The sequence below is a fragment of the Vipera berus genome (genome assembly GCF_964194415.1).
Source record: "Vipera berus genome assembly, chromosome: 5".
In the NCBI taxonomy this organism is placed as follows: domain Eukaryota; kingdom Metazoa; phylum Chordata; class Lepidosauria; order Squamata; family Viperidae; genus Vipera; species Vipera berus.
Genome location: NC_138207.1, coordinates 68,894,846 through 68,907,729, shown reverse-complemented (window position 1 = coordinate 68,907,729; position 12,884 = coordinate 68,894,846). Strand labels below are relative to the sequence as shown.

Sequence of the window (12,884 nt, the reverse complement as noted above, 5' to 3'; positions counted from 1 at the left end):
TGCTACTCCTCCAATTTCTCTTACCCCTTCTTCCTGATGTTGCCATCATTTGGCACTGCTACATCTAGCACCCACACTATATTTTGGTCGTCAACTGCTACAATGCCTGGCTGTACCTACTTGTCTGCCTGTACCTGGAAGTTCCACAGGATCTTAGCTTTCTTATTCTCCACAACCTTCTATGGGACCTCCTATCTGATGCAGAAGGATCTAGCACATATTCTGTGCAGATGTTCCTATGAACAATGCCAGCTACTTGGTTGTATCTTTTAGTATATGTGGCTCCTGCCTGCATCTTACACCCTGCCACTATGCGTTGGACTGTCTCCGAGGCCTGCAGTCTGCATCTTGGCTCAGACTAATGTGGTAGAACTCTGCTTCTATGGATCTGGTACTTAGTACCTGTTCTTGTGCTGCTATGATCAGTGCCTCAGTGCTATCTTTTAGTCCAAATCTTCTTCCCTTTCTTCCCCTCTTCCGTTTAAATGGAACACCTACCACTATGCTGAATAGTAAATAGCTTAGGCCATCGGTACTAGCCTTATTTTTTATCATTTCTTGCAAATGTTTTAACATTGTGGCTGCTTAGCTTCGCAGAGGATATTTTATTACTGTTGATGGTTTTTACTGATGTTATGTACTGTTTTTATTGTTATTCTGTGAGTCTGAGAGATTCATACCCTAAATAATTAGCAATCTTTTATTTATCAGTATAAAATAATGTGCAGGCTGCCTAGTCATCAGTTTTCAATTGCTATGTCCTAAATTGCAGATGGATAAGCTGCTTGGGCTTGTGGGCACACTTGAAATATTGAGGAAATATTGAGAATACTGTCATATCAAGATTATTATAGGAGTGACATATTCACAAGTCGGTTAACACCTGCATGATGGTGGTAACTAAGCACAATATGTAAAATCACCAGAAAGCAGAGTTTAACTTACTCCCTGACATCTTTCCCTAAATTCATAGGATACTTTCAAACAGTTTTATCTATGTCTTTCCTGGCAAGTAAGCACACTTTGTTTTATTTTTTATCAGTCTGCTTGGGGGTTTATATAGGACCCAGGGGCATTCCTGAGATGGCACTTTAGAGCATTTTAATTTAATTATTAGAATTTTTAATTTCAGATAAAGTTAAGTGTGTGAGACAGCACAATAGGTACTTAAAAAAACACACCCAGCTATTGGTACTTACAGAGACATACAATAAAATCTATTTTGAATGTGTATGTTGAAATCAATTAATACATTAGATAAGTAGGCCCTAGATGAGCAAGGTATGTGGCAAAATAAAAATTCCCTCCCCAAAGCATTCAATTATTCTGCAGCTTGAGAAACAAAAGCAGCTTTCTCCTAGATGCTTGTTTGTCCAGAGGAAAATATAATGCTTAGAATGAACAATGTCTTACTAGTAAGTCATTTCTGTTCAAAACATGGGCAGACAATCCATACAATCCATTCCCCAAAGCACCTAACCACCCCCATTCCGACATTGTACTAGAATGCACGCAGCAACCCTTCTCTACGAGTATGTGGAGGGAGCAAATGTAGCCTTCAGCATTAAAAATTTGCTGGATTGTAAACTAGATAATGGATTGACAAGAAATTGGAAAACCTCTTTATAATGGAATAGAAGATGCATAATTTTTATAAACTATAAACTATAGAACTTGTGTTACCAAAGGACTGAGATTTCTTGGTCTGAATATAGTGGGACAAAAAAGTATTTAGTCAGCCACCAATTGTGCAAGTTCTCCCACTTAAAAAGATGAGAGAGGCCTGTAATTTTCATCATAGGTATACCTCAACTATGAGAGACAAAATGGGGGGAAAGAATCCAGGAAATCACATTGTAGGATTTCTAATGAATTAATTCGTACATTCCTCGGTAAAATAAGTACCGTATATACTTGAGTATAAGCCGACTCGAGTATAAGCCGAGACCCCTAATTTTACCCAAAAAACTGGGAAAAGTTATTGACTCGAGTATAAGCCGAGTATAAGTATAAGCTTGGCCCCTTCTTAGCAACATATCTATATTCTGTGCCACGACGAGCCGCTCGTTGACTCTGGCAGAATCCCGGAGCTGGCTCAGCCGCGGTTTGCAGGGTCCGCTCATCAGGCTGCCAGGCTTCCTGGCAGCACATCCCGCAGGGAAGGTCTGCTAGGGAGGCGGCAGTCAAGCGTTGTTTCCCTCCTCGTGCGTGTGTGTGTGTGTGTGTGTGAGAGAGAGAGAGAGAGACCTGCGGGAACGGCTGGTAGAGGTGGCGGCAGTCCGGCGTTTCCCCCCCTCATGCATGCGTGCGTGTGTCAGACCCGCGGGAATGGCTGGTAAGGAAGCGGCGTTCCCCCCCCTCCTGTGTGTCGGGCCCACGGGGCTTGACACACAGAGAAACACAAATGCCGGACTGCCGCCACCTTTACTAGCCATTCCTGCGGGTCTCACACACACACACACACACACAAGGGGGAGAAACAACGCTGGACTGCCGCCACCTCTGCCAGCCCTGCAAGCCTCTGCCGCACAGGCTTGCAGGGCTGGCAGAGGTGGCGGCAGTCCAGCGTTTCTCCCCCTCGTGCGTGCGTGTGTGTGTCAGACCCACGGGAATGGCTGGTAGGGAAGCGGCATTCTGGCATTCCCCCCCTTCCTGTGTGTCGAGCCCACGGGGCTTGACACACAGAGAAACGCAAATGCCGGACTGCCGCCACCTTTACTAGCCATTCCTGCGGGTCTGACACACACACACACACACACACGCACGAGGGGGAGAAACAACGCTGGACTGCCGCCACCTCTGCCAGCCCTGCAAGCCTCTGCCGCCCCGGCGTTGGTGGTCGAGCTCTTCGGAGCCGGCAGAGAATCTCCCGCAGGAGGAGGTCGCGGCTTTCTCTCTTGCTTCGGACTGCAAGAATTTAAACTCCAGGGACAAATCCCGATGGAAGTTTTTTTAAAAAAATACTCCTCCGGGTCGGACAGGGGACCCAGGCTGAGGTCTAGGGGTAGTGGGGGGGGGCTCGCGGACATAGATGGGCTCAAGTGGAAGCCAAGCAGCCCTCCCGAATCTGGGCTTCTGGACGGAGCGGCCGGTGGTGCGTTTCAAAAAGCAGAAAAGTTGGATTTTGAACATTTCAGCAGCGCATCTGCACCCGCTGCTTTTAGAAAGTACGAGGACCGGCAACTCCACTTCTCGGCTGATGCAGCGGGAGGCCCAGCCTCTCTTCAAACTCAGCGCCCGTGGCGGGGCTGGATCCGCCACCCGAAAGACTCTCGGGTGGCGCTTCCACGACGCAGTCGAAGCGCTTCGCTCCGCACACGGAAGGAAAAAGGTCGGCCCTCTGCCGCCTGTCCCTGTTCCGAATGAAGGGACAGTTCTTTTTTTTTGTTCACTGGAGTATAAGCCGAAGTGGAGTTTTTCAGCCCAAAAAGTGGGCTGAAAAATTCGGCTTATACTCAAGTATATATGGTATTTGGTCACCTACAAACAAGCAAGATTTCTGGCTCTCACAGACCTGTAACTTCTTCTTCAAGAGGCTCCTCTGTCCTCCACTCGTTACCTGTATGAATGGCACCTGGTTGAACTTGTTATCAGTATAAAAGACACCAGTCCACAACCTCAAACAGTCACACTCCAAACTCCACCATGGCCAAGACCAAAGACCTTCGAAGGACACCAGAAACAAAATTGTAGACCTGCACCATGCTGGGAAGACTGAATTTGCAATAGGCAAGCAGCTTGGTGTGAAGAAATCAACTGTGGGAGCAATTATTAGAAAATGGAAGACATACAAGACCACTGATAATTCCCTCGTTCTGGGGCTCCATGCAAGATCTCACCCCGTGGGGTCAAAATGATCACAAGAACAGTGAGCAAAAATCCCAGAACCACACAGGGGGGACCTAGTGAATGACCTGCAGAGAGCTGGGACCAAAGTAACAAAGGCTACCATCAGTAACACACTACGCCACCAGGGACTCAAATCCTGCAGTGCCAGACATGTCCCCCTGCTTAAGCCAGTACATGTCCGGGCCCATCTGAAGTTTGCCAGAGAGCATTTGGATGATCCAGAACAGGACTGGGAGAATGTCATATGGTCAGATGAAACCAAAGTAGAACTTTTTGGTAAAAACTCAACTCGTCGTGTTTGGAGGAGAAAGAATGCTGAGTTGCATCCAAAGAAGCATGTGTGTGGAAGCATGGGGGTGGAAACATCATGCTTTGGGGCTGTTTTTCTGCAAAGGAACCAGGACGACTGATCCGTGTAAAGGAAAGAATGAATGGGGCCATGTATCGTGAGATTTTGAGTTAAAATCTCCTTCCATCAGCAAGGGCATTAAAGATGAAACGTGGCTGGGTCTTTCAGCATGACAATGATCCCAAACACACTGCCTGGGCAACGAAGGAGTGGCTTCGTAAGAAGCAATTTCAAGGTCCTGGAGTGGCCTAGCCAGTCTCCAGATCTTAACCCCATAGAAAACCTTTGGAGGGAGTTGAAAGTCCGTGTTGCCCAGTGACAGCCCCAAAACATCACTGCTCTAGAGGAGATCTGCATGGAGGAATGGGCCAAAATACCAGCAACAGTGTGTGCAAACCTTGTGAAGACTTACAGAAAACGTTTGACCTCTGTCATTGCCAACAAAGGGTATATAACAAAGTATTGAGATGAACTTTTGTTATTGACCAAATATTTATTTTCCACCATAATTTGCAAATAAATTCGTTAGAAATCCTACAATGTGATTTCCTGGATTCTTTCCCCCCATTTTGTCTCTCATAGTTGAGGTATACCTATGATGAAAATTACAGGCCTCTCTCATCTTTTTAAGTGGGAGAACTTGCACAATTGGTGGCTGACTAAATACTTTTTTGTCCCACTGTATACTGCTAAAAAAAAATAAAGGGATCACTTAAACAACACAATGTACTGTATTTAATAGTAGGATGTCTTATCTTGTGTTCCCTTTATTTTTTTAAGCAGTATATTTTATACTGGGACATTTTTATATAAAAGATGATATATAATTATTAGACCTGTTGTTTGCTTAGAATAAGTTGCATCTTTCCTTTCTATTGGTAGATATACAAAAGCAAGCTTTACATTTATAGAATGTAAAGTGACAGAGGAATGGGCACATAACTGAGCTGACTAAAATATCTTACTATGTTATCCTGTATATTTATCAAAATGATAGTTCCATACGTGACAGGAAGGTTTATGGATTATGTTAAAACAATATTTTCACAATACATAAGATACAAACATGAACATGTGGCCATTATTTACTAACATATGTACACTGGCACAGCCACCATTCTCATTCCACCTGCAGGTCACAATATAGCGTCATTAGTGTATATAGGGCAATGGTTCTTAAAACTCTGCAGCTCTGCAATTCCCTAAAATGGAAAGTGAGTTTTGACCATCTCAATAAATGAAAGCATTGATCATACTGGTATTGGGCAAAAATATTTTTAAAATTTTAGTCTATACACCATATGATTATCATACTCTGAAAAAACAACTGTTCCTTGCAGGCTTGCACAAACAAAATGACAGCCAAAGATCAAAGTGACTTTTGACAATGCTCTTGCTTTGCTTGCCCTGGCAAAGGAGCATTGTCAAAACTTGTTCCTGTTCTTGTTGGGCAAACATGCAGCTGAATTGCAAAGGCAAAGCCCAAAGGGAGTTTTAACAGCACTTGAACTTTACCTGCACAAGTCTGAACAGGTAATGAACATTCTGACTTCTAAGTTGCTTTTGACCTGTTGGAGTAACAGTCTGAGAATCCCTGGTATAGGATACAACAGGACTTCTCTGCACTAACAATTGTTGCATGCCTTCAAATAATAGAACAGCAAGAAGGCAATCTGTCTTAGTTTGGCAGAACCAAAATAATCCTGGAAGACATCCTGAAACCTGCCTTTGTGGTCACTGTCCTCTCTCTCCCACACTAGTAGAACATCTACATGGAGTTTGAATCAGATACACACAGATGCAAACTGACTTTATGGGAAAAACAAATTAAAAAAATTCAAAACTTAATACAGATGGAAGATTGCATTCTTGGAAAACTAAAGGTAAAGGTAAAGGTTCCCCCGCACATGCGTGCTAGTCGTTTCTGACTCTAGGGGCCGGTGCTCATCTCCGTTTCAAAGCCGAAGAGCCAGCGCTTGTCCAAGGACGTCTCCGTGGTCATGTGGCTGGCATGACTAGACGCCAAAGGCGCACGGAACGCTGTTACCTTCCCACCGTAGTGGTCCCTATTTTTCTACTTGCATTTTTACGTGCTTTCGAACTGCTAGGTGGGCAGAAGCTGGGACGAGTAACAGGCGCTCACTCTGCTACGCGGCACTCGGGATTCGACCCGCCAAACTGCCGACCTTCTGATCGACAAGCTCAGCGTCCTAACCCACTACACGTAAATAAAGGTAAAGGGTAAAGGTTCCCCCGCACATGCGTGCTAGTCGTTTCCAACTCTAGGGGCCGGTGCTCATCTCCGTTTCAAAACCGAAGAGCCAGCGCTTGTCCGAGGGCGTCTCCGTGGTCATGTGGCTGGCATGACTAGACGCCAAAGGCGCACGGAACGCTGTTACCTTCCCACCGTAGTGGTCCCTATTTTTCTACTTGCATTTTTACATGCTTTAGAACTGCTAGGTTGGCAGAAGCTGGGACGAGTAACAGGCGCTCACTCTGTTACGCGGCACTCGGGATTCGACCCGCCAAACTGCCGACCTTCTGATCGACAAGCTCAGCGTCTAAATGTACATAATACTTTCTATGACTAGAGCAAGACTTAGCAAGCTGGCAATTTGCAATATACCATGCATTTATGGCAGAGATAGCACTGTAGGCTATTTAGCAGAAATAATATTTCATGAAAAAGTTAATAAAGTTAATAAACTATTTTGTAAAGAATTGCTTTAAAACACTTGAAAAGAAGTTTATATTTTCTAAGGGTAATATTCCATATTCTTATTGTAATTTCACTTTGAACTCATTTGAATTTATTGCAGACTGAACATGCATAATGTTTTTACATTTCTATGGCCCAATATTAACTTCAGTTTAACATTATTACTTAAGCTCCTTTAAGATGCACAGTATTTCAGTATGAGTAAGGAAGCTTAGGATGTGATCCACCAATCGGAAAGAAACATAATGAGAGTAATTTCATAAACATCCATATATAATTTAACCTTGAATAGTCACGATGTGATGTACTTGATCTTAAAAATCCTGGTTCTTAAACAGAATACTTGCATTGTAATGTCATTTTTCATACCTACGGTTCTCATGCTGAAAATAATATACTTCTTGCAGGATTTCTTATATTGGCTTAAGTAACAGAAAACAAGATGAAACTGTAACCGCTTATGAATATATCATGCATGGAACCAAACATACCTTCCTTATGAAGCCCCAATGAATAAACATTTCAATTTTTAACAAAAAATTCTGTACAGGTAATCCTTGACTTACAACCACAATTGAGCCCAAAATTTCTATTGTTAAGTGAGATAGTTGTTAAGTGAATTTTGCCACATTTTATGAGCTTTCTTGCCACACTGCAGTTGGTAAGTTAGTAATCCAGTTGTTAAGTGAATCTGGCTTCCCCATTGACTTTGTCAAAAGGTTGCAAAACATGATCACGTCCTTGGGACACAGCAATGGTCATAAGTATTAACCAGTTGCCAAGCATCTGAATTTTAATCACATGACCATAGGGAGGTTACAAAAGTTGTAACTGTGAAAAATGGTCATGTCATTTTTTTCAGTGCCACTGTAAGTTTGAATGGTCACTAAATGAACTGTTGTAAGTCAAGGACTACCTGTACTGTATATTTTCAAATATGAACATTTTAGGATCAAAGCATCATTCGATTAAATGCACAACAGACCATTTTTGTTCAAATGGCATGTCTTACTGCAAGTTGCAGCTTGCCTCTTTTAACTGCACCTCTGTAAATTCTGAAAGCAGGTCTATTGCTCCACAGATGTGTAAGCAAATGTCACCACACAGGAACCTAAGTTTAATATAGTATATAGTAGCACCAATCGCTTTTAATATATTCCCTCAAAATTACATAATCATCACCAAAAGCAACGTGCAAGTTACATTTTCAAATACCATAAAGACAGTCTACATTACAACATATTATCATTTAATGCATAGTTGGTGCCCATAAATCAAAAATATATGTAAACTTTTGGGGGGAACAAAAAAGCTTCAAAATTCTGACCCAGTATCTTTCAGTAGGTTAGACCCCTGGTCCGTGGACCGGCACCAGTCCGCAACATGCCAGCAACCAGTCCGCACAAACAAGCAATGCCCCATTTCCGGGATGCAGGCAGCATGCGAACCCACACCCCCTCTGGAACATGGAAAAACCTTTCACCACAGCACTGCTCCTTGGTGCTCAAAAGGTTGGGGGCCTCTGGGCTAGACTGTTCCTTTAAATGCTAGGAACAAGTAGAGAACAAGTTCTGTGGCCCCAGTATTACAGAAAAGGCAACAGCACTTAACCTTCTTAATAGTACGGATTCCTACTACAATGATAAGACTAGGTGCTTATACATATAATTCCAACTTCTTATGCAACATAGCGGGAAATGAACAAATATGAGTGGGGCTATTTTTCCCCTCTATAAATAGAACTCCAAATACTACTCTCTACATAAGTATTAGCTATGCTCAATAGGAAAGCATGTAGACAGCTTGTTACTAGCATTACATGGCTGTCTGCCATTCAATTACAGAACTGTGTGAAGGCTATCAAACGTCATTGTGGTGTCTAAAAACAATACATGTATAAGAATGCAGTATTACTTTCTTTCCTATGAAGCTCTCAGTTCTTCTACACTTACCATCATGTTACAAACTGCAATATGCACACCCTAATGATTCATAGAAAAGGGCTTTTAAATTATGCATAAATAGTGAGAAAAGAAGCATTGCTCAAATAAACTGTTTCTTGGATTACTTGTCACTTTTGCAAAACATACCGGTAAGTGTTCAACAAAGTATGAAAACCCCTTATCTACAGACTTGTTTATAAAATACAAAAGAATTCAATTCTATTTGAAAAAATCAGATATAGTATTCTGAAAAGGACACTATTTTCATTGTTAGTATTTAAAGCTGTTTCAGTACTTCATCTAGACCACACCCTATATTATTCTCTCCCCTCTTTTCCTGGAATAGTTCTAAACTTCAGCAAAGCACAAGTAAATTAAAATTAACATCTTTTAGATAGTATAAAGATACCTGTTTTCAAAAGTACATTTGAGTATATCAAAGATAACTTGAACAATCATAGTTCCAAGAAGTGATGCAAAGAAAGATAATCAGCAGTTGAGAACCTGAAGCAGTAATTTTGCCTGCTACTCTAAGTAAATTTGCCAGGTAATAAATCTCAATGAATTTAGTTAATTATGTCTCTCACATATGTTAGAGGCTAAATTAATAATGCAGGTAAAGGTTATTGTTGCTACAAAATGATTCAGCTTAATCAACATACTAAGAGTAAAAATTTTGCATTGCCAGAAAGAGTCTCATGTTTTAATCATTACATTAAAACCAAAGAGCTGCATTATCAATTAAAACCAGGAAATACTGACAGCTATTCTAATCACTCCTGCATTCTTCTTTCTTTCCAATACTAGTGTCATTTCTCCAGAACATAAAAAAGCTTTTTTGTAGAGAGATGGCAGCAACTCGTCAGACCCTGCATCCATCCCCATTCTTTTCCCATGGACCGGAGGTATGGGGAAAGAATTATACAAAAATAAGCAGGCACTCCTGTATTGACAGATTGATAAAAAGTTTTCAAAGGCTTCAAGTGGCCTTTAAGCCTTTGAAAACTTCATGGCCTCCAACTTGGTCCCGAGGCTACTGGGCAGCATCTCTCATAATCCCTCCCCGTTTAGGCTCTTCAGAAAAATGGGAGTTCCAAAAACCCTGCAAATCTCTCTGGACATAGTTCTTATTGCAGCTACGATTGTATAAATCAGGGGTCTTCAAACTCGGCCCTTTTCCGACTTACGGACTTCAACTCCCAGAATTCCTCAGCCAGGCACGCTGGCTGAGGAATTCTGGGAGTTGATGTCCGCAAGTCGTAAAAGGGCCAAGTTTGAAGACCCCTGGTATAAATCATGCTGCACTCACCATGAAGGCACCCACTCAGAAAAGGCTACGACTTCCTACAGCTCCGCACCCAACACTGGCTGCCACCGCCAAGCAGCATAGTAATAATAAAGGAGAATATTCATAGTTCAAGGTTGACACCAGGGGATCCTTGATGCTCTCTTGAGCTTTTCTTGCAGACGTTTCATTACCCCAACTAGGTAACATCAGTGCTAGCGAAGGGGCACCGTCTCTTTGCTTGCTGAAGAAATAAGGAACATTCCCACCCACCCCATCATGTGGTCCTGGACTTAAACCATCTCCGAAGGTTGAAGTATCGCCTGGGAATGGGGGAGAAAAAAACAAGCATTCTACTCGGAAAGAAACGGAGGCAAAAAAAAAATTAACCTATTTCAGCCACCTGCCGGAAAACCCAAAGGGCCGCCCCGAAGACGCCACCTGCGGGAGGTGGAGAAGAGCCTGGGACGGAGGGAGGAGAAGGGAGAGAGAGAAACCAAAGGCCTGCCTGGGACGGCCTGGCAGGCGCCAGGGGTTATTCGCCACGCCGCATTTACCTTCCGCCACGTCCTCGTCGATCGCTCCCTTCACCTGGGAGAAGCACCACTGGAAATCGTTGCCGCCTCCGCCGCCGCCGCCTCCGGCCACCCCTGCTGGAGATGGAAAGCGCCGTGAGCACGGACCGAGCCTGCCCAAGCCTCTCAGCCTCTCCGGCCGCCGAAGAGGCCCGCAAGCCGGCCAGGCCCAGGCCATCACCGCGGGGGTCGCCCAGACTCCGCTTGACCCTCCCAAGGCCACCTGAGAGCCCCGGGCCTGCCTCCGCCCGCCCGAGGCAAGGACGGCCGCCAATGCCGCCACCACGCGTGCCCCTTACCTGCCATGTTGCGCGGCGTGTGCCTGGCGGAGACCGCCGGCTGCAAAAGCCCGCAAAACGGAAGAAGAATCAACCGGGACGGGTGGAAAAGCCGCTACAAGCGCCTCCGCCGCTGCTGGAGCTGCTGCTGCTGCTGCGGCTGCCGCCACAGCCAGCGCCGACGCCGCCGGAGGTTCGGGGGTTTCAAAATGGCGCCCATTGCCGGTCAGCCTGATCCGGTGACGTCATCCTCCTGCCAGCCTCCGCCGGCCGGGAAAAGACCACACGGGCCGCGGGATGAAGCTCCGGAAGTTTCACGCCGGCCTGGCTGGCTGGCTGGCTGGCTGGCGGACGGGCGGGCAGGCAGGCGAAAGAGAGGTCAGGGCTTTGAGGCCGAGGCTGCCAGCGTCGCCGTGGCGCGGGGTGAGGCGGCTTCCCGCGGAGCCACAGAAGGGGAGTTCGGGCGGGCGCCTTTCCGCGAACCTGGAGGACGCCGACTTCACGCGCCCAGCAAATCTCGCCCGCCAGAGTCCACGGGACTTGGGGTGGGCGGGGCTAACCTTTGGCCCCGCCCCCTAGAGCTCAAACAATTTTCAATTGCCGTCGGAACCGTGGAGGCTTTTCTGCTGTTGCGGATGGCCCGCGCTTCCCACCACCCCCGCCCCCTCTTTCCTATTGCACGTTCAACCCGGGGCTTCGGCTTTTAAAACTGCGGGACTCGACTCCGAGTACCTCCATGAGCCTCTCTCCTGGTAACGCTTCTTTGCCATCGCTGCCTTCCTGGATGCTTCCTTCCCCAACTTCCCAGCCTAGCCTAGAGCCTTGTGATTCCCTGGACCTCTTCCAGCATCCAAGCTTAAGCAGCTCTGATTTTGCTCAGTTTCGGAGACTAAAAGTTTGCCAGGTGCTGCCATCTGCTGAGGCTGCCTTTTTTTTTTTTTTTTTTTTAGCAACAAGCAAAATACAAGATCTTTTTCAGGCTTGAAAAAAAGGTGCTCCTTTAAACCCAAATGCCACTGCTCTTGGGGATTACATGGCTGCATCCGTGTGGTTTTTCTGGGCAATAATATGAAACGGCTTTGCAGCATTTTTTTTTTACATTACTTACAAATCTTTTGCGTGTGTCTTCAAATTAGTCTTTTGTCTTTTGCGGATGAGTCCATGCGGTTTCTTGGTGACATTGTTCAGAAGTGCTTTGCCATTGTATTTTAGGATCCAAGTGCTTAGACATTTCAATCGGTCTTGCTTGAGGGTTTGAGCAGCATAAGCTGGAAATAGAAAAAAATAATCAGAAAGTTATATTTCTGTATTATAAATACACATTCTAAATAACCCGGTATGCATTTGTTATAAGGTATCTGAGGTTAACAAAAGTGCGTATAGTCAAGGCTATGGTCTTCTCAGTTGCAATGTATGGCAGTGAAAGTTGGACCATAAGAAAGGCTGAGCGCCAAAGAATTGAAGCCTTTGAACTGTGGTGCTGGAGAAGACTCCTGCGAGTCCCTTGGACTGCAAGGCGATCAAACCGGTCAGTCCTAGTGGAGATCAACCCTGACTGCTCTTTAGAAGGCCAGATCCTGAAGCTGAAACTCAAATACTTTGGCCACCTAATGAGAAGGAAGGACTCACTGGAGAAGAGCCTAATGCTGGGAAAGATTGAGGGCAAGAGAAGAAGGGGACGACAGAGAATGAGGTGGCTGGATGGAGTCACTGAAGCAGTAGGCGTGAGCTTAAATGGACTCCAGAAGATGGTAGAGGACAGGAAGGCCTGGAGGAACGTTGTCCATAGGGTCGCGATGGGTCGGACACAACTTCGCAACTAACAACAACATCTGAGGTTAAGATTTGTGAAGTAACTACAAGAATCTACATAATGTCTTTACCAG

At 44.9% G+C, this 12,884-nt stretch overlaps 1 protein-coding gene across 1 annotated transcript in view; it reads right to left on the bottom strand.

Moving 5' to 3' along the window:
• The window catches only part of PPP2R2D (protein phosphatase 2 regulatory subunit Bdelta), a 47,550-nt gene extending 35,594 nt beyond the window's left edge, over positions 1-11,956 (bottom strand). Inside the window, 2 exon segments of the mRNA XM_081328332.1 lie at positions 10,703-10,798; positions 11,020-11,956. Of these exon segments, the coding sequence (XP_081184458.1) occupies positions 10,703-10,798; positions 11,020-11,026 (103 nt within the window). The 5' untranslated portion in view covers positions 11,027-11,956.
• Between the last annotated feature and the right edge of the window lie 928 nt (positions 11,957-12,884).